At 39.8% G+C, this 22,591-nt stretch overlaps 2 protein-coding genes and 1 non-coding gene across 5 annotated transcripts in view; 1 reads left to right on the top strand and 2 right to left on the bottom strand.

Annotated features, from left to right (window-relative positions):
* The window catches only part of LOC6035699 (cyclin-dependent kinase 12), a 45,094-nt gene extending 37,899 nt beyond the window's left edge, over positions 1-7,195 (bottom strand). For all 3 annotated transcript variants that reach the window (XM_038252008.1, XM_038252009.1, XM_038252010.1), the window contains exon 1: positions 6,542-7,195. The gene's annotated coding sequence lies outside the window, so the exon portion shown is untranslated. The remainder of the gene's footprint in view (positions 1-6,541) is intronic.
* An 8,414-nt stretch (positions 7,196-15,609) lies between these two features.
* On the top strand, positions 15,610-19,007 carry LOC6035698 (serine/threonine-protein kinase PLK4). Its single transcript, XM_038255302.1, has 5 exons — positions 15,610-15,890; positions 15,955-16,050; positions 16,175-17,449; positions 17,583-18,078; positions 18,147-19,007. Exons 1-5 carry the CDS (start codon positions 15,861-15,863, stop codon positions 18,866-18,868), a joined length of 2,619 nt encoding a protein of 872 aa, XP_038111230.1. The 5' UTR covers positions 15,610-15,860; the 3' UTR covers positions 18,869-19,007.
* Trnat-agu lies at positions 17,480-17,553 on the bottom strand. The gene has a single exon. It is a non-coding gene; the product is annotated as a tRNA-Thr (tRNA).
* Positions 19,008-22,591: the final 3,584 nt, after the last annotated feature.

Below are 22,591 nucleotides of genomic sequence, written 5' to 3'. Positions count from 1 at the left end.
CCGCGCCAGATCCGCGAAAATCGGGAAAGTGTAACCACCCTGCAATTAATACACCGATTACCTTTTTTTTCTATCATCTCCTGTAGCTATTTAGACAGTGGTTCCGATTTTCCCCAGTTGGCGGTAGTAACTTAAAGATAATTTGTAAAATATGTTTTTTTTTTGGGAGGGTGATCCAGCCGCACATCGTTGATGTCGAAACCTCTAAACTGGGCCCTCGTTCTGTCACGTCCGTCAGTAGTCTTGTCGTACATCACAACTAGAATCAGATCTGCCAATGAATTAGTACACTTCGACCAAATAAACACTGACGCTGTATGGATCTGACTCTAGAATAAATGCACAGTTGTGTGTCCAAAGTCCAAAATGTTCAATTATTCATATAAGTCCAAATATATATTTGGTAACTAACTTGAATTGAAAATCTAAACTAAAATCCTCTAAACCTAATGTTCAAAGCTAAACATTCCTTTAACTGTTGTATAAATGACCATTTACGTCAAAAAATCCGTAGTTCCTCGATTCGCAACAATGGTCAAAACAAACCTAATCCGAAAACTGTTAGTTCAACAGATCAACGAATTTTGTCCGATATTATTACATTATTGATTGATCGAGACTCTATGAAAATTTTGACATAAAATATGCCTAGTAGTCTACATCAATCAAAGTTTATTAACAGCATTACTCTAGCTTAGATTTATTTTAAATGCTAATGCTAAGCAAATACACAATTTTACTATCCTGAAGACCAAACCTAAAACCCACATTGTGATAGTGAAAAAGTCACAGACGCAGCGGTGTCTTGTGCAATTGTGATATTTCCACTATCGGAGAACTACCTAGTTCACGAAGACAGCTTATCGGTCAACGCTTAAGCCCTGGGGCTGCGGCAAAGCGAGTTCTCGTAGCATGAAGTGGTGTCCATAGTGCTTATAAAAAAGTATGTATACCCAAATTTTAACTAATGCACTAGGATCAAATCATGGCCCTTGACTTTACAAGGCCCAGGGAACAATTAGTTTTTGAATTCAAACTAAAAATAAAACAGTTTTTGCTTTAATGAAAGTTGATAGGCACACTATAAATGGTTAGGCGCTTATACTTACATCAAACCCTACGTAATGTACTACCCCCGGCCGAGTTAAAATGCGTAACCGGAAAAGAAGGTGTGCATGCCTGGCACGAACACTCAAAGCGTGTTCTAGCGTGCTGCTCGTACTGACTCAGAGCAAGGATGAGATGTAGGTGTAAGGGCAGTGCGTGTTCGTCGGGAACCTAGTGCATAAGATCGGTCAAGGCCCGTTCTTACACTGAAAATTGCGAATTGCGAATTTTTGTTTTTGGTAGTACCACCTCCTATCATTACATTTTGCCTATGTAGCTTTTTTCATGTTTTTACAGACACTTATTCATTTTTTTTGTTTGCTTTTCACATTTTCTTCTTTAGAATGTCACCATTGTCATATTAATTGCAAAAAAAAGTGCGTACAAGCATAATCTGGGACACTAGAAAAATTATTGCATACTTCTTTTTGTTTTAAACATAGGAAATGTTAGTAAAAAACACAGCCAAAGTTGACCCCTAAAAAAATGACATTGGCAAAGTCACAGGCAAACTTCCAACCTTAATTTTTTTCTAAAAGTTCAGTTATTGACAGTTATTGACATGTGGCGTCGCGGTGTTCATCAAGCATTCATAGCATGCTGAGGAAAATTTGATGCTTTCTTGGGGAAAGCCGTTGGTTCCGAACACCCCGGATGTATTGCCGTTGAGCCCGATGAGGGTTGAACGAATCGACCTGGTCCCTTCAGGAAAGCTGTCCTCCAGACGATTCCGCTCATTTCTGGCCATCCTAGAAGTTTCTACATGTTTTCCCTAGGCCTGTAGAGGCAAATGAACAAAAATTCAAAATTTCCCATAGTAAATCTCACGTAAACTTGAACTCGCTTGAGACAAGCCAGTTTTCATTTGTCCCGGGAATTCTCAAAAATTACCTCATTAAAAATAGGAACAGAACAAAACAATTAATACACCGATTACCTTTATTTCAGTAACAACATTTCAAAAGGGCGAAACCTACGATCCTGCCGTTTCGGGAAAATCAACATTCAATATTTTGCAATTTTGTTCAATTCCTATTTCCACAAAAAAGCATGAAAACCATAAATTTTGTCAAAACGTAATAGAAAATAGCAATAATGTCATCATAGAGAGCAATTTGGAATTAATTAAGGTGTTTTTGCTATTAAAAATTGAGAAAAAGAAATTACGCCTTTTTGAAGAGCGTGACTACATATTCGCCCCACCGTATTCGCCACCCACTCAACCAAAACAAGGGTTTAGCTCGTCAGGTTACGCCACAAAGCAGAAGTTAACAACAGATTCGCCCTTTTGTTTTTTGTTCATTTTTCGGGTTTTTAAGGAAAAAAGTGGTGAAACAACTATTTTATCATTGTGAAACGTTACAGTCAGTGATAATACAGTGATATTTGCAACCTCAGTGTTAAAAAATTGGTCTAGAAAGCCTTCATAAGGAGTCCGATTCAGGCCAATTCTCGTTGAGCCAGGATACACCGTAAGTAGCAAGTTGGTTTGAAGATGTGGTATGTATTGAAGTGACGTTCCTTGGGGTGTCCCCGCCGGAAGTGGGAGACATGGCACCTGACGACTAGGCCACCCCGCGCCACCATCCTGCCTTCTCAATCGAGGCGATGATTTTGTACGGTATTCCTCCTAAACCTCCCTACACTAACTTTTTGTCCTGCAACTGCTCGACACAGAATCCCCGGATGTTCCAAGAACCGGTAATTTATGGACCTTCATATCTAGATTGTGAAACCAGACCAGATCCGATACTAAAATAATTGAAATTAAAAAGTTATGTATTTAGGATCATACAAATCTGTGTTTTTTTTTTTTTTTTGTGGTCAGAGACATCAGAAACATTCATTTTGATCCATTTTGAGGATTGTCAGGTTAAAATTTACAAAATTATAACGAAAATTTTGTGTTTCTAAATATACGTCGGAACTTGCAGAAAATACTACATTCGCCCCTCGTGATTGGGTGAAAACACAAGGGCGGAAACTCAATTTGGTTTGTTTTGATTGATGTTGTTGATTAGCCCTTTTGTTTTTTGCTCGAAAACTACGTAGTTTTGGAATTTTGAGATGTTGGAGGGTGTTTTAGAATCAGTTTTGTTCGCTTTACATGATTCTGACGAAAACTCAGTTTGTTTACATCTGAGGGATTCGCCCTTTTGAAAAGTTGTTACTGATTTTCTATCATCTCCTGTAGCTATTTAGACAGTGGTTCCGATTTTCCCCAGTTGGCGGTATTAACTTTAAGATAATGTGTAAAATATGTTTTGTATAAAACATGTAAGTCACTTTTAACATGTAACACTTTTAAAATTTTCCATTGACTTGTATCATTTTATTTGTTGTCGCTTCTTGTTTTTTAGTCATTTTTAAAAATATTCCATTCCACGTCAAACAGGAAGTCTCCAAATCGAAAGTGCTCCGATTTGGCTCAAATTTGCGTCTTTCAATTACGAAAATATGCATTAGTAACAAAACATGTATAGGTCGGTCATCGCAGATTTTTTCATGTTATCGCAGTTTTAGTGGAAAAGTTGATTTTTACCCGTTTCGGAGACTTCCTGTTTGGCGTGGAATGGCTGTATATAAAGTCTAGACTCGATTATCCGAAGGGCTTGGCAAAAATTCACTTCGGATAATCGAATCACGAAAAAAAAGCCCCAGATGTCCCCTACAAGCTCCAGGTCGAATCGAATAGAAATCTGGATGGAACACTTTTTTATTTGAGTTTGAAATGTGTGCTATTTTTTCACAAAAGTGCCAATAACTCGCTTTAGATTTAAGCAATTGGGATGCTTCACCATGCTGCTGTTAGATTTTAACGTCCTTTCAGATGCATTTAATTTTTTTAAACTTAGTTAAAGTTTGCTCAAGTCACAGCCTTTTTAATATTTTTGACATTTTTGAACCATAAAACTATCTGTCCCGATTTGCCTCACTTCCCGTTGACTTAGAGTGCTCATATATTGGTCAGATGCAAGTTTTATATGTACAAACTAGAGCGTCCAATTTCCCGTCCCGGGAAAAAAAATCCCGGGAATTCCCGGGATTTCCCGAAAAAAAATATTTCCCGTTTCCCGGGAAATTTTTAAATTTCCCGGGAATTCCCGAAATTCAAGCGGAAGTTAACTTTTTCTTAAACTTTTGGAACTACTTTTTGAAAATGCTCTGAAAAAAATAATAAATGAACACACTGAACATGATTTTGGTCAATTAAATGAATTGTTTGGTTTATATACAATTAATCTGATTAACAGAAATTATGATATCAGAATAATTTCTGATAATATTAATTTTTAAAGCAACTGGGAATAGATATTGCTTAATGAGTATTACATTATTACAATTAGGTAATTTTTGAATAGATTGATTTTATTTCATCAAAACAATGTTAACTCCTTACCTCCAAATTAAAATTGAGATTTTTTTACGTTTTTGTTTACCATGATCAAATGAGATGAAAATCGAATTTGTGCAAAAAGAATTAATTCAATTGGTTGAATACCTAGTACTAAAGAAATTACAATTTGAAGTAAAAGAATTATGGAGCACTGGTGCAACTACAGGTGTTAAAAGGGTTAAATGTGAAAAATAGAAGACTTTTTATGGAATGATGTTAATTTATCTTATAATTTAAATCAAGTTGCATAATAATACAAAAAAAACATTGAAAAATTACTTTGTTCTGTTTGTTCTCAAAAAAAGCAAAAATATATTCAAAGCTCGCTTCAAATATTTGAAAACATTGGGTTGTTTGGAGTAAAACCAACACTAAAAAGCTTTACCATTTGTTCTGCTGCTGAAACCAGTATTTGTCATGAAAAACATAATTTCTGTATGTTATGATTGTGGATTATGCAATTTTATGATTGTGGATTATGGATTAATTTTACTCACAGCTTTGATAAAAATTATTTCTCATCAAAAAATACCTAAATACATTTTCTTGTAGTCGAAGGATTTTTTACGTGCAGTCAAGCTGCTAATTGATCTTAACAATTATTAAAACCATTAATGTTGATGTCCTATACTATTTTGTTGCATAATATTAATTAAAACCAAGATCATAAAAATTTTCGATAAATTTAAAATTTCCCGGGAATTCCCGGGATTTCCCGGGAAATTGGCTGAAAATTTCCCGTTTCCCGGGAAATTAGTAACCCCGGGAAATTGGACGCTCTAGTACAAACAATCCCTGAAAATTTTAGGCAGGTTGGTGAGGTCGATGCGAGATGGGTATACTTTGTTCGTGGACTCGCTTTTAATTTCTTTTATCTATCTAAAAACCGTCGTCCTTGTTTAGATTGATGTGATAATCACAAATAAATAGTATTGAGCTAATTCTCTTATTTTAAGCTTGAAAAACATAACTAACACTCAGGCAGTCATTTGGCCCCTATTTTTTTTTAAATAAAATTTTTATAACTTATGGTATAATTTACCAAATTGCATGCTTCCGGTTGCAAAAGGTCCAGATTTGACTATATTTTGAACTGTCAGATGGGGAACAAATATGGTCTATTTTTACCGGAGATATTCCGAATTCCGTTGGGGTACCTCGGCCCTCCTTCATGGAGTTTTTTTTATTCCTGAATCCGCGTTGCAAATGGAGCCCGATACTCTTCATATGTCACAGGAAAGACAAAGTTTATCCAGAATTTGAAGAATTTGATTCTGATCCGATATGTGTACATGAAAGTAGGTCTAGGATGTCAAATTAAGAAGGAAAAGTTCATTTTGAGGTGACTTTCATAAAATGAGAAAAATCTAAACAAATTATTTTGTAACGCGAATAGTAGATTTGGCAGCATAAAAAATTCTTAAAAATACAGCACAAACATTGAAAAGTTATGACCGCTTACCTTTATGATGCAACAGTAGCGAATGAAACTAGAATAATGCGTGTGCTAAACTAGAGCCTGTTGGCGCAGCTTTAAAAACAAAACCAACATCGATTATGTTGTGGGCACCCTTCCGTGTCCGCTAACCATGTAGATGACGATGAAATTGAAAGCAAGAAGAGATGAGGAGATAATCGAGATGAGGAATTATGCAAAGTAAACATATCTCTTATCACTATGGCAAAACAAGTTTAATGCTTTTAACATCGATTCTAATCAACTCCCGGAATGTGTTTACATGTTTCACAAGAGCATAACTTGAGGGTTCTACTAGTCTGGTGGCTGAGCCCCATAAATACTAAGCCGTGTCTACTAAACCAAAGAAACCTAGTAACTAGCAGTAGATAATTACTTCTTTGGGGGGGGAGGACCCACACGGGCGGCACTGGAAGGAAACAAATAGTAGGCCACGAAAACAAGGAGAGGAAACGTCACAAGGACACCACGACGTACAAAGTAGGCCGACTGGCCATCAAAGTTAGAACCACTTACGAAAGGACACACACTGTAGCAACAACAACAACATAGCAACTCACCTGTCTGGATCCGGCGCCGGAACATTTGTCACTCCCGGAGGCGACGTCAAGTTTGACGTTTCTCCTCCCTCCTGCGTTTTGGTTCCGTCGTCACGGGTAGCGTTACGCCCGCCGCCTTCTGCTCCTCACTGTTTTTTTCTCTCTCTCTCTTTTCTTCTTGTTCGGGAAAGTCACCGTCCAACTGGTCCCCACTCACTTGTAACTCTTCGGCACTTCCGTCGCACTTGTCACTGCGGCCACCGCGTTCCAGACTGTTCCCGTGATATGTGGGCCTCCTGCTCTTCGGGTCGGTTCTGCACTTCAACGCAAAATCCGCGCACACACACACTCACACGCGCGCGCACAAACACACACACACACACGACCACTAATGCTGTGTGGCTGCTGCTGGCCAGGGCCAGGAGGAAAATTTTTCGCGACGGCAATTTCTCGGTTCTCCGAGGCTCGCTCCCGAGTGGGTTTTCAAATTCAGACTGCGCGCATTCAACCGGAAGTGTCCGCATTACGCCCGCGGGCGGTCATTTTAAAGTAGGGAGAGGCACGCGAAGCCCAAAAATTCGTCCAAAATCCGCGAAAGCCAATGAAAATGTCTTCCGAAAGATTACGACTGCTTGTGGGGTGCTCGCGCTGTCTGCCAAAGAAGTGGCGAGGCAGCGACCGATGAGTGTGGCTCGCTTTCGCAGTGACGTTTACCCGCGGGTCTGGCCTGCTTTCAGTACAAAATTCAGGTTTGCGTACCCCCTGGCCACACCTTACGACGAATGTCACTGGCGGCCTGCATGAATGAGAGAGATCAATATGGCGCAGGCAGAAGGGCCACGAAAAAAAGGCGAAACTGACAGCGATGACAGTTGGCTTTTTGTGGCGGTGAAGGTCCAAGAGGGCAGGGTGACAACTGAAACATACGAAATATTTTCATGATTCTTGCAATTTTATGGAACAAAACGATTGCTGCCACATTTCAAAGAATGTTGATCATTCGTTGTGCTAATTTCCATACAAATTGAATAGAATTATGCACTTTTTAACGATTTGGCATTCATTTCTTGATATTGCGTTTTCACCTACTTGAAAATGTCATGTGAAATGCGCAGGGTGTTTTTGATGCGGGTTTCAACGAACATCACAAACGTCACCAAGCGGAGGTGCAAATTTCCGACCGGGGGGTATGTCCCGACCGAATATTCCATTTAAAACACGCTCAACAAAAATAAATAATATTTCGGGTATTGTGGTTTTCAAAATAAATCGAATACCAGCGCGAGTGTTTTTCATCTCGCGAAGCAATTTGCTTTGGTTTCTTTTCTGAGTATACCTCAAATGTCACACGCGAAACCAAAACAAAATTTCGCCGCGGCACCAAACTGAAATGTTGCCAGTTGAGTTGCGAAAAGACTCGCGCCGCGCCTTACACGGAGCACGGAATCGATCACGAAGATCTACCGGAAATCGTTCTGTGAGCGTGGATTTGATCAACCAAATAGACCATTTCATGATGTCTAACTTGGAGGGGACAATTACGGCACTTTTGATTTTTAAATTGGTGCCTAGGTCTTCCCATTTTGACTCTAGAGCTTATTCAATCAGCACCCACAACAACCCGCATCAGCAAAACTCTCCCGGTGGTAGGACACAACGGACCGGATTGAGGCCCTCGACAATGATGGCCACTTGTTTTTGTTTTATCAAGACGGAATCCATCCACTATCAGCAACTTAACCAAGACTTTTTTCCATTCTGCGTCTTTTTCTGAAGCTGAAATCCGACTGACCTTCAAAAATTACCCCAATTGAAACAGTTCTAGTGATAGCAGAACTAAAACGTTACTTAATCCACCCTTAGGTGGTTGGCGCCTTCCTCACATTTAAAGGGTGCTACCAAAAATGCAAAAAGTGCGTAAATAACACTTAAGTGCTTATAACTTTTGATAGGGTTGTCAGACCTTCAATGTTTTGGACGCATTGGAAAGCTCTTTTGCATACCTATCCAACAATAGGTCGCATGAGAGATCCAACATATCTGAGATCCGGCCTCCAAAAAGCGTATAAATAACACTTAAGTGCTTATAACTTTTGATAGGGTTGTCAGATCTTCAATGTCTTTGACGCATTGGAAAGGTCTTTAAAATACCTTTCTGAAAATGTATAGCATGACGGGTTTTCTTACAAAAAACACCCTTTTTACAATCTTCCGGACTTTTGTTGAAATCGTTTTTTTAGCATAACTTTTGAAGTACTTAACTAAACTGCATAATTTTTAATAGCGACTTATGGGACCCCAAGACGGATCGAATGACGCCAAAACGGACAAAATCGGTTCAGCCAATGTCGAGATCAGAGCTGAAAATGTCAGGGGTCCTGACGCGAAAATCGGCGACGCATACACGATTTTTTCAGATCCATTCACTGAACCGCAAAACCGTGACATAAACAAACCCGACTCAGTCGTGAGTGCCCTAGCTCACTGAGCAGCTGCAATGCGAGGCAGTAGTCGACCAACGCTCATTCAACGTTGCACGCACACACATAAAGAAACAAGTTTTTACACAAAAAGTTCGTATTTATGCGTGGAAATGTAATTTTGAATATAAGTTATGGTTGTTTTAAGTGTTTTACACAGTCTACAACCATTCGATTGTTTGGAAATAGTCAAAATAGTGTTAAGAGAGGATTTTACGAGTCAGTCATACGACACGAATTGAGTGAGTGTAGCTCATTTTTTCACGTCTCTCGTTCTCCAGCAGCCGACCGGCACGAGTCAGGCGGCAGTGGTTGAACGGACACAGTAGGCTTACAGTCACATGCTAGCAGTGAACTGACATTTTGGTTTGCTTCATGTGTACGCAGGTTTGGAAACATTTTGCAGGCCTGGTCGAGATATTGTCCGTTTCTCTCGAAGGTACACGCCGCGCGGCATTTCAGAATGTACCGCAGACACTGTTGCCAGCGATTTTCTACAATTTTGGTGCAATAAAAAACATACCCGGCAACAATGCCATGCGATTCGAAGAAGAAGATCAACAAAAACAAAACGCGCAGTATGGGATTTGACAGCGCGCATTTGCCGAAAGTGCGGCGCGTCGTTTCGAGGCTAGTATGCCGCGTGTCTTTTTCGGGAATACGCGCAGTAATCGAGTGACAATTTTTTGATCAACATCCCACCACACACACAGACATTTGCTCAGAATTTGATTCTGAGTCGATATGTATACGTGAAGGTGGGTCTAGGAGGTCTAATTGAGAAATTCATTTTTCTTGGTTTTGCCTTTCCTCAGTAAGGTGAGGAAGGCAAAACCAAGATTTTAAACAATAATTTAATCTAAATCGTTCCATTTCCTCGGCAAATCAGAAAAAATCAGCCACGTTTTTTTTTTCAACATCCAAAGCCGTCACAAAAATAAAAGCAAACACACTGATTCAAAATCACCTAAACATGCTTGACAGATATTTCGCGACAAAAAATCGTCGCGAGAGTTAAACCCTAAGATCTTAGGTTAAACCTGCTCAATTCGGTTTACACTGGAAGAAACCAACATAGCAATCTCATGTGTTTTTTCACGTGAGAGTCTCCAAAAACCAACACAATAAATTCAAGTGCTTTTCCTTTGACTCTCACATGCTTTCCATGTTAAGGTGAAGCCGTTGATCATTTTCGAAGAAAATTAATCATCACTATAAAAAATTGTGTATTGAATTCAATTTCACGAATTTCAGCACCAAAAGGAATCAGCATGTGCCGGTTGTTGCCTTCTTGAAGCCACTGAAAGAATTTTTGATCTAAATCAAATGTGCTTCAAAATTTATATAATTTTGTGGCACAGTCATTGACGTCCTAGTTGGCAATCATTGATTAATGACGATTTCCATAACTTTACAAGGAATGGGATAATCGTTACCAAAAGGAATCAGCTTGTGTAGGGCATTATTCTAAACAACTTGTTGAAGGAATTTTGTCAAAATATTGAAAGCGACGCAAAAATTATATCTTTGAACGAAAAATCATGACAATGATGGAAGTCTCCACGTTAAATGGATGTGAAATTCATTTGGTACCAGCTGATCGTTGGCAAAAAGGTCTTCATTATATTTTCGTATGCTGTCCACTTCAAATTCAAATGAATTGCACTTCGATTCGCCCCATTTGTCATTTCTTTTGATTTCGATGTGAAAAACACGTTAGTTTGAAATGGTTTAGTTTTGTATTGCCTGTGGCGAAAATTCTTCATTAGTATGATGGCCACGGACGACGGCAGTGCAAAATTTTCTTATCCGGCTAAAATCTTCTTTTTGCAACCAAATTACTGTTGTTATTTTTTTTTAATGTTCGCGCTGGTGGTAAGTAAAAACAAAAGAAACTATAAAATTTTAAATTCATGCGGATTAACATTACTTTTCCAGGCAGGAGGTCGTTTTCGGAATCTGCTTCGATCTGGAGCTCCGGAAAAAGATTGCAAGCGGTGTTTCTCGAGAATACGGATCAGCCTGCTGCGAGGCCTGCTGCCAGTTGCTGTTCGATTGTCTTGATGTATTTTTGATCGGCCAGCTTGAGTCCGTTCGCGATCCTGACCGTGACGATTTACCGGCCCAGTAGGGCGTAATTGTTGAGCGCCTCGATTACCAGATTGCGCTGCTCGTGATAGCACAGCGCCATCGGAACCTGGTCCGCAGCGTAGCAGTGAAGTGAAATGTGTGATTAAACGTTTTTTACATGATATTTTGACTTTGAAAAATAATAAAAGTTATAATTACAGAAACCATGAAATAAATTAACAAAAATAATTTCGCGACAAACATACAAGAGAGTTTAATTTTTATGAATTAAAAAAAATATTTTGGAACAAAAATCAAGAGATCCATCAAAAGGAACACAACAATCACAAAAGATTAAATAAAATTGTATTCAATAAACGCAATTTTATATCGAGATTAGCCGCAAGAGGCCGAATCTCAGAACGCAGAATCTTGAAACGCCGAAAATTTTATGGACAAAGGAGAATGGGCAAATTTGGTCCAAGGATGTACACGAACGGGACCAACTTTTTTCGAAAGATCTCACCGAGACATGAAAAAAAGTCTTCTGGACCAACTCTCTAAACCCCGGGGTTCAAAAGTTACAAGTTGTTGAAGTTTGAGCATTTTGGGTTAAAATGTACAAAAAATCGTATTTTTGCTATTTCTAAAATCATTTATAAAATCTCTGTTTCATTATGGATTTTGATTTTCTTGACTTCATTCGACGCGTATCAGCAAAAACTATGAGTTCTGATATGTCTTAGCATGATTGAAACATGATTTCTCTTGTTTTTATCCGTTTGAACCGTTTGTGCAAGAGGCATCCCATTGAAACAAGTCGAAACTTCAAGGTTTTGAAACCGGATCCGACCCAGACTGCTTCAGTGAGTATGGAAGGCTTCAGTGCAATGTTGTAACAACTTATTGGGATGGTCTGAGTCATCCGAGAACTCCTTGGAGTTGAGACCGGTGAGTCTACCGCCGTAACAAGCAAGATGTCGGCGGTTTTTGACAATGGATCATACCCGCATGGCTTCAGTGAGTATGGTAGACTAGTTTGCTGATGTGTTGAGATGTTCTGGGTTCTCCTATGACTCCCTGAAGTTAAGATCTGTGGGTCTACTACCGTAATAATCCAAATGTCGACCGGTTTTGACAACGGAACATACCCGCATAGCTTCAGTGAGTGTGGTAGACTACTTTGCTTATCTGTTAGGATGTCTTGGGTCATCCAAGGACTTCCTGGAGTTATGATCTGTAGGTCTACGGCTGTTAAAGGACTCCTGGAATGGTCCAGAACACCCCAACCTAACAGCAATACAGTCTGCCATACTCACTGAATCTTTGCGGTTGTGATGCGCGGTTAAAAATCATCGACCTTTTTCTTGTTACAGTGACCCAAATATCTAAACTCCAGGGAGTCCTAGGATGACCAAAGACATCCCAACACATCAAAAAAGCAGTCTACCATACTGTCTGAAGCTATGCGTGTATGTTCCGGGGTCAAAAATCGTCGACCTCTTGCTTGTTACGGCTGTAGCTCCACAGATCATAACTCCAGGGAGTCCTTGGATGACCCAGGGCATCCTAACACATTAGGAAAGCAGTCCACCACACTCACTGAAGCTATGCGGGTATGTTCCGTTGTCAAAACCGGTCGACATTTTGCTTGTTACGGAAGTAGACCCACAGATCTTAACTCCAGGGAGTCCTAGGAGAACCCAGGACACTCCAACACATCAGCATAGTAGTCTACCATACTCACTGAAGCCATGCGGGTATGATCCGTTGTCAAAAACCGCCGACATCTTGCTTGTTACGGCGGTAGACTCACCGGTCTTAACTCCAAGGAGTTCTCGGATGACTCAGACCATCCCAATAAGTTGTTACAACATTGCACTGAAGCCTTCCATACTCACTGAAGCAGTCTGGGTCGGATCCGGATTCAAAACCTTGAAGTTTCGGCACAAACGGTTCAAACGGATAAAAACAAGAGAAATCATGTTTCAATCATGCTAAGACATATCAGAACTCATAGTTTTTGCTGATACGCGTCGAATGAAGTCAAGAAAATCAAAATCCATAATGAAACAGAGATTTTATAAATGATTTTAGAAATAGCAAAAATACGATTTTTTGTACATTTTAACCCAAAATGCTCAAACTTCAACAACTTGTAACTTTTGAACCCCGGGGTTTAGAGAGTTGGTCCAGAAGACTTTTTTTCATGTCTCGGCGAGATCTTTCGAAAAAAGTTGGTCCCGTTCGTGTACATCCTTGGACCAGCTCCCATACAAATTTGCCCATTCTCCTTTATTTTTGCTAGGATGAAGTAAACCAGAGGGAAAAGCCATATCAATAATTTTGGCAAAAAGAGAAATTCCAAATATGAATTAAAACGTGTTGAAATATAAAAACGAAAAATTAAAAAAAAATCAAAAATTTATGGAATGAAAATGATCATAAAATTTATAAATTAGAAAATCTTAAAAATTCATATATCTAAGGATTTGAAAATTTAAACACAGTTCGTTCTTGATGATTCTCGCCAAAGAGTCACTCATAAAAATCGAACCACCAAATTTGTATTATTTTATTAAGAATTTAAGAATTTAAGAATTTCAGGATTTAAGAATTTAAGAATTTAAGAATTTAAGAATTTAAGAATTTAAGAATTTAAGAATTTAAGAATTTAAGAATTTAAGAATTTAAGAATTTAAGAATTTAAGAATTTAAGAATTTAAGAATTTAAGAATTTAAGAATTTAAGAATTTAAGAATTTAAGAATTTAAGAATTTAAGAATTTAAGAATTTAAAAATTTAAGAATTTAAGAATTTAAGAATTTAAGAATTTAAGAATTTAAGAATTTAAGAATTTAAGAATTTAAGAATTTAAGAATTTAAGAATTTAAGAATTTAAGAATTTAAGAATTTAAGAATTTAAGAATTTAAGAATTTAAGAATTTAAGAATTTAAGAATTTAAAAATTTAAGAATTTAAGAATTTAAGAATTTAAGAAATTTGGAAATTTAAGGATTTAAGGATTTAAGAATTTAAGAATTCAAGAATTTAAGAATTTAAGAATTTGAGCATGTATTATTTTTTGTTCTCTTGGTCGTTTTTAATTTTAAATTTTTAGAATTTATTATTTTTAAATTTTTAAATTAAATTTGAATTAATTTGTTTGAATTTTGAATTCCAAAATTTTTCTAGCTTTAAATTTATTTTTTTTTTATTTTAAATTCAAAAAATTTCGTATATTTGATTATTTGTAATCTAATTTTTAAATTTTCAGTAAAAAAGGCTATAAAAATTAAAAATATTTTTCATTTTTTAATTTTAATTTTTAAGTTTTGAACATTGTAGCTTTCATTTTTGAATGTTTTAATCTTTTATTTTTCCTCAAGAAATCTGGAAAAAAATCTTTCTATGGGGTGGGTTTTACTACAATTCAACGGCAAAGAGCCAGCATCCACATCTGAGCACAGTACGGCAACGAAAACAAGCCCCAATAATCATTTTTCTTACATCCTGGTATATAACTTCGAGAAAAGTTTGAAAAATGATTTACATGATTGAAATCCTTTATAAAATAAACAATAAATAAGGTTTTTTAACCGAACGATACTCAAAACTCAAAAGATATTAAAAAATAAAAAAAAATATAAAAATTGAAATTGTTTCAACATTTGAATGAAAAAAAAAATGTTTAAAAATGCATTATACACCTGTCCAGTGTCCAGCGACATAAACATTGAAAAATATTTGCAACGGCCTAACAGAAATCGAAGAAAATTTAAAAAAAAATCCCTGATTCCCTGATAATACTTTTCTTTATTACTTGAAAGTAATTTTATCGCTCTCAATTATTTTAAATATTAACCAAATTTCACATCCGCGCGAAATCCGCGCCTAAGCAAAATTAGCCAGCAAATCCGCGCCAAATCCGCGCTATCCGCGCGAAACGCGCCATCCGCGCTATCCGCGCGAAACGCGCCATCCGCGCGATCCGCGCCGTCCGTAACAACCCTGAAAGCCGTAAGGGGCAGATTCACGTGTGAAACATGTGATATTGCTGTGAGCCTTTCTTTCAGTGTTGTGCCGCGGCGATAATAATACAGTCAACTCTTTGGCTGTCGATCTTCTCGATATCAATAAGACTTTCTAAGCCCAGTGAAAAACAATATAATTAAACCCAAAAATGTCGCAGTGTCCTGATGCAAACAATGATCGAGCTTGGTCCTCTAGGGGCATGCCTAAATATTTTTGAAAAATTCAAAGTTCGCGGGACCCCAAACATCATGCTCCCCTCGCAGAGATTGCGCAAAAAATAATCGCAGAGAAATAAATAAAGTTAGGCAGACCTTTTTCATGGCAAGTTTTGCTTTGTTAAATTTGTTTTGAATATTTCTGGGTTAAAACTATGGGGTTGAGTTATTTTCCATCAGCGTGTTTTTGTTTGAACATCACAACGACGAATCACCCCTCTCAGTCCGATGTTTGTGACGTTCGTTCGTATTTATGCCGACAACACACTGCACGATGCAATGTCGGCCTAATCCTGCTGCTGCAGCAGCGACGACAAACTCCCCATTCAAAAAGTTGGGAGAGAGCATAAAAATTCCAACGACGCGTTCTGTTTACCAAAATAAGCCGATAAGAGTTTCTTTTTTTTAATATTACAAAATTGCTACATTTTGAAAGAGTAGAATATGATTTATTTCTGATAAGTTGAACTAAGTGCAACGCAGTGTGTGTGTGTGTATTTTTAGTTTTGTTTTTGAAGTTGCGATTTCTTGCGGGTCAAAATGCTCAACAACTTTGGCGAGTGCATCGAGGTGAATGTTCCGGAGTTCTGTCGTTGGTGTTCTGGATTTTAAAATTTGAAATATCTTTTTGTAGGATTTCGAAGTGTTCGAGCTGCTCGGAAAGGGCGGATTCGCCAGCGTTTACCGGGCAAAATGCTGCCGGACGGGGATTTTGGTTGCCATCAAAATGGTAAGTTGCGAGTTGGGTTCGTAGTTTTCCCGCGCACCGTTCCGGTTGGGTGCTCCCAGCGCGCCACGGTGTGGCTGCGTAATTTTTTTTTTTTTTACAAAATAATAAGTAAATTTTTCTTCAGATCGACAAAAAGCTGATGCAGTCCTCGGGGATGGCAAACCGAGTTCGACAGGAGGTCAGCATTCACTCTCGGCTGAAGCACCCGTCTATCCTGGAATTGTACACCTTCTTCGAGGACGCCAACTTCGTGTACCTTGTGCTGGAGCTGGCCGAAAACGGAGAACTTCAGCGCTATCTCCGCGACACCAAGAAGACCTTCAACGAGTACGAAGCAGCCAACGTGTTGAAGCAAGTAGTCGACGGACTGCTGTACCTTCACTCGCACCAGATCCTGCACCGGGACATGTCGCTGGCGAACCTGCTGCTGACCAAGCAGATGACCGTCAAGATCTGCGACTTTGGACTGGCGACGCAGCTGTCGCGACCGGACGAGAAGCACATGACGCTTTGCGGAACGCCGAATTACATATCTCCGGAGGTCGCGTCCAGGGCATCGCACGGTCTTCCGGCGGACGTTTGGGGCTTGGGTTGTATGCTGTACACGTTCCTGGTGGGCAGGCCACCCTTTGACACAGACGGAGTCAAGTCTACGCTCACAAAGGTGGTCATGTCCAACTACACGCTGCCGTCGCACATCTCGCAGGAAGCGCGAGATTTGATCGATCGGCTGTTGAAAAAGAACCCGGCGGAACGCATCAAGCTGGACCAGGTGCCGCTGCATCCGTTCATGCAGAAGGCGTCGTCGTTCGAAAAGTGTCAAGGTGGGACGCTAGCGTCCTCCGACAGTGGCATAATGACCATTTCGAGCGGAAATCGATCGAACATTCCGTCAAACTATAGCCAAGAGCGCTACCAACCTCCAGTTCAAATGCCTCTGCGCTACCAACCAATCAGCGAAGACTTCCAGGAGAGTATACTTCCGACACGGCCGCAATCAGCCGCCTACGGCCGCCCACAGACGTCGGATTTCTACTCCGGGTTCAGTGGAGACCAGCAGCAGCGACCTTCGACCGCGCAGCCACCCTTCGTACATCACATGAACCAGATCTCGCTGCTGCAGCAGTTCAACAGCCTGGAACTGATGGAAAAGTACAACGTCAACAAGGCCGAAGTGGTCAGCGTGGGACGGTCCAACTCGACGGGGAGTTCCGGGTTGATGCCGAGGCAGGACCATCACCACCAGCCGCCACAGATTTCCCTGCTCAACTCGCGACCCAAGTCGGCTTCGGTTTCGGTGCTGAACGGCGAGCATTACGGATACTGCGGCGACAAGGAAAACTACCGCCAGGTAGATAATGGCGCGACGGAGTCAGAACCGCTCAATCCGAGGAGTTATGTAAGTAATAAAAAAAAAGTTTTCCAACCTAGGCTCCGGCGAGATTCGAACTCACGATCTCCTGTTTACTAGACAGGCGCTTTAACCAACTAAGCCACGGCGCCTCACAAAAGTCTGTCTTCTCCCTTCGCAGGACTTTCTTGACCAGTTTCAGCCAAGAGACAATCATCGCAAGAGTCCGCCCCGCCATAGCAAGCGCATTGACATTCCGCCGTTGACGACGGCCCGCCTCCAGCCCAACCGCCACAAAACCAAGAACGCCATCCTGAGCATTCAACCCAACGGCGAGGTCGTGCTAGAGTTCATCAAGTACAAGTCCCGCGCCAAAGCGGATCGCGTAGTGGACGTGTGTCGCATTTCGTCCGACGGGTTGCGCTTCGTGCTGTACCATCCGGACGGGGGGAAGGGCGTGGCGGTAAAGGACGAGCCGCCCGATTTGCCACCGGGCGGGGCGGACGCCATCTTCAGCTACGAGAATCTACCCGAGAAACACTGGAAGAAGTACGCGTACGCGGCCCGGTTCGTGCAGATGGTGAAGGCCAAGACGCCCAAGATTACGTACTACAGCGAGCGGGCCAAGTGCCAGCTGATGGAGACGCTGGAGGATTACGAGGCGAACTTCTACAGTGGTAAGTTTAGTGGTACCTGTTCCGAGGACTTGCTTGTAAACTAAACCTTTTGGGGTTTTCTCTTCCAGGAACGAAGGTGATCAAATCGCTCCACGAAGGCACCAAAATTGTAGATAGCACCGGACGCACCTTCAAAGACACCACCGCCACCCTCAATACCGCCCTAACAATGGAGTTCGAGCACTTCCAGCAAACGTTCGACCACTGCCTCAACATCGAGCAAGCCCTCTCGGCAATCCACACCGGAAACACCTTCCCACTGATCATCGGACGACGACCTGCTACTGCAACGAGCAACCACGAGAACAGCGTATCAACCCCCCAAACTCCCCACCACAATCCCCACCAACTCTCCTCATTCGCCATGTCGGTCAACTCGGCCGCCACGACCAACAGCCGACGACCTCCGTGCCCAAAAGCAGCGCCCTCTTTTTCCTCCAACGTGGCCACCAAAAAGTGCACCATCCCCGGCGTCGGCACCGCCGTCCAACTCTCGCAGGGCGTCGTCCAGGTTCAGTTCGTAGACGGCGCAACCCTGTCGCTAATCCCGATCGAGCAGGGTGGCGGAGTGACGTTTTCACCGTGCTTCGGAACGCCGCTGCAGCACTACTCGGCCCAGCAGCAGCAGGACAATCCGGCGTCGCTGCCGGGCACGTTGCGCGACAAGCTCGGCCAGATGTCGCTGGTGTTGAGGGAGTTGAATGCCGCCCCCGTGCCATCGATTCCGTTCAACTTCCTCGAGGGAACCGCGTCGTCACCGCGGACGCCGTTGTCGCGGTTTTTGCGGTAGAAATTGTTTATTTGAATAGTTTGTAGCAGATTGTTGACGCTATGCACACTCTTTCTTTTAACTAGTTGACCCTCTCCCTGTACTGATGTAATTTATTATGTAGAATCTATATTTAATAAAATAAAGACAATCAATCAAAGCGGGGAGTTGTTTCTTTTGTGCTCTATCGAAGAAAGAAACGGCAATGTTTAATTCTGAACCAAAAAGTTCATTCTCTCTAAAAAGGTTGCTTGCTTTATTCGAAAAGATCGTTCTAACAAAACTTGACCTGACTTCTAGTGCGTGTCTGTGTATGTTTGTGTGTTTTCTAAACGTCGTCTTTTTTTTTTTGCTTTTCATGTCGTCCTCGAACATACTACGTATAATTCCAGGCGTAAAAACTTAGGGTGGGTCACAATTTCGTTCGACAACCGTACAACGAAAATGGGTTTAAATGTTACGATAAGCAGTTTTTTTTAAATGGAACAAGCGAGATTGTACGCAGCGTAACTTCTAGTGTTCAAAAATGGTGTTGGCATTTATGAGAAATGGAAGGGGATGATAAAGCATTTAGTATGCAGCAGTGGGATTAACGGGGAAAACAGCAGCGCAGGGGTAACATCTAACATGAGAACAAACGATTTTACGAAACGCGATAGTATTATTATGATTTAAGCAACACTCACCGGTGGTGTAGTGAAAGTTGTTCGAACTAAACTGTAAATTTATAAAATTCTGAAACTTTAAGTTTTTAAAAACATAAACTTTGAATTAGAATTCTTAAGAAGGCTTCTTTCTGTAGTGGTAATAACACGTATTTATTTCAGTTTACTGTATAAAATCAAGTTATCTAAAAGGATTGATTAGAGAAGAGACAAAGAGACTTCTCACTTTTTTTCATTGAGAAGCCGAAAAAAAAAATAACTTTTAGGTAAATACATATTTCACTTTCTGTGCAACGACATAAAAAAATTAAAACCAAGTTTTGGACGATTTTTTTGTTTTACAAATCTGGACTTTTTTAAAGGTCCTATAAACAAATCTGGAGTTTTTTTAAAGGTCCTATAAGTTATTGTGTTTTATACGTTTATAGGACCTTTTCATAACAACTCTAAAAATATAAACTTTGAGTGTATCCCGCCTACTCCGTTGATATAAAGTGTGAGGGGGATACACTCAATTTTATATTTGTTTATAAGGCCTTACCAAATGAGTCTAGAAATAATCTCTCATCTTGGGATGCAATTAAGTATGTAAAACATCAGATAACTTTAAAAATGTTTTTTTTTACTGAAAACAGTTTCTTTCAATGACAAAATTAAATTCGAAAATATTAATCCAAATCTTCATAAAAAAGTAAGCGATTACAATGTATTACAATGGTTACGGTGTTCGCTTTGTAAGTGAATAGTTCTGGGTTCGATGCCCATCTGCTCCCAACGAGAAAGTTAAGAACACATAAATTTGAAATTGAACGAAAAAAACAAAGTCGCTCGAGGCGGGGTTCGATCCCCCGTCCTTTTTGGATTGGTAAGCAAAAATGCTAACCACTAGGCCATGACGACTTGGTGAGCTTTGATTGGAATTAGGAATACTGTTACAGAGAGCGAGTTGTGGCGCTATAACCACGGCATATAGTGTCCAGGGCATTCGTGGAAATACAATGTCCCATCCCAGAGGGTCTCGGAGTACCAAACCTTCTTAGCATGGTGCTCCCAACGAATACAACCAAAATCTCGGAGCGTATGGTGGTGTGCCCCCATGCCTCTTCCTCCCCTGTCGATTCAGAATTGTGTTGTTGTTCGAACACTCAGTGCTCAAACTCAACCCAATAGGGACGTGGCGTTACATCGTGCTGCCACCTGGTTTTTTTAAGCGCAAGAGTGTAAAAGTGCTGAGTCATTGTCTAAAAATAGACGGCGTCCTATCTCGCCAGCAAAATGAAGTCGATAAAGTAGTTGGTTTCGATGAGCAAAAGTGGAAAATGTGGTCTAAAAATAGCGACGCCATTCCCCTATTACGAATCATCTCTGCGATACGGCTTTACGCAGTAGGCCTGGCTGCTTTAACGCTTGTGATGTTTCAATGCATTCCGATGAAATAGTGCACAAATGTTAATAAATGACAAGAAGAGTGCTAGGCGTCATCTAACCTAAGGCACTCTCCAGGATCCCTTCGAAAGATTGGTTGCGCTAGGGTCTGATTAGATTAGATTAGAATATATATAGAAACCATCGAACTTTTTTTTTAAAAAATCTGGAAAATTGATCATTTCAGTAAAAATTAAACTGAGCAACACATTTCTGGGAAAACACTTTAAAATCAGAGAAAAAACATAAATAATCAGCCTTTATTATGATTAAATTGTATTCTTGATTTTATGAAGTTTTTATGCGCATCCTAGGAATAGATTTTCGCCAACTATTTAAGCGGAATGCAATAGCAATGTTCGGCTGTAACTGCCATTGAAATTTAGAGCATCCGAAATTTAAAAAAATTTAATTTAAAAATTTCACTGAAATGTAGACAAGTGTTGCCAGATCATAAATATTTTTTCTGAGATTGAGAATCTTTTAAAATTTAGATGAGATCAAACAAATGTTTGTTATCAAAAACGAATTCTTTTTTATATTTTCATTGCGTCTAGGGTGGCCTCTTATCTAAAAGTCGTATTTTTTAATTCCCGACCAGGGATGCCAGATGATTTTTAAAAATGTCTGTGAAAAAGTCTGTGTATGTCTGTGTCTTTGTCTAAAATTAAAATAAATCAATTTACAGTCATAGAAATCTATCAAAAATTGTGTTTTTAAGCATTTGAAGACTAACGAAATAAGTTTCGATTGATATTTTAACAAAATAACAATTTAATGAAATTTTTAAAAAGTCTGTGTACCTCAAAAAATGTCTGACACGAGCTCAAATGTCTGTGAAACACAGACAAATCTGTGTATCTGGCATCCCTGTTCCCGACCTTTCCAAAGAATGAGGATCCAAAGAACTACAGAACCGAATTTTCAAATACAAATACTTTACCATTTCTATAAAAATAGAAACTAAACTACACATTACATAATACAAAAATTCAAGGTTCATTGAAAAAAAAAAAAACTTTACTTAATCCACTACAGGCGGATGGTGCTTTCTTCACATTTTGAGTGTAATGCTAGGTAATATCTGAGATCCGGCTTTCACAAAGTTCACAAATAACACTTAAGTGCAAATAACTTTTGATAGGTTTGTCAGATCTTCAATCTACTGGACTCGTTGGAAAGGTCTTTTGATTATCTATCCAACGACAGGTCGCATGATAGATCCGGACAACGTTTTTGTCAAAATATCTGAGATCCGGTCTCTAAAAAGTTCATAAATAACACATAAGTGCTTATAACTTTTGATAGGGTTGTCAGATCTTCAATCTTTCGAACTCGTTGAAAAGGTCTTTCAAATACATTTCTAAAAATGTAAAACATGACGAGGTTTCTTACAAAAACCACTCTTTTGTTAAAATGGTTTTTTTTGCATCACTTTTGGAATACATAGGTACTTAACTAAATTTTATCATTTTCAATAGCGACTTATGGGACCCGAAGACGGATCAAATGAGACCCAAACGGTCCAAATCGGGTCAACCAGTCACTAGTGTGCACAGGGTGGGGCAACTGCCCCACCATTCTCTGAAATTTGTTCTAAATTTGGTCATGGGTTGTCCACAAATGACGTATTTTTCAAAACGTCCTTATTATT

This window comes from Culex quinquefasciatus, chromosome 2 (genome assembly GCF_015732765.1).
Source record: "Culex quinquefasciatus strain JHB chromosome 2, VPISU_Cqui_1.0_pri_paternal, whole genome shotgun sequence".
Lineage (NCBI taxonomy): Eukaryota > Metazoa > Arthropoda > Insecta > Diptera > Culicidae > Culex > Culex quinquefasciatus.
The sequence above is the reverse complement of the archived record's forward strand: the minus strand, read 5'-3'. Positions and strand labels throughout refer to the sequence as shown.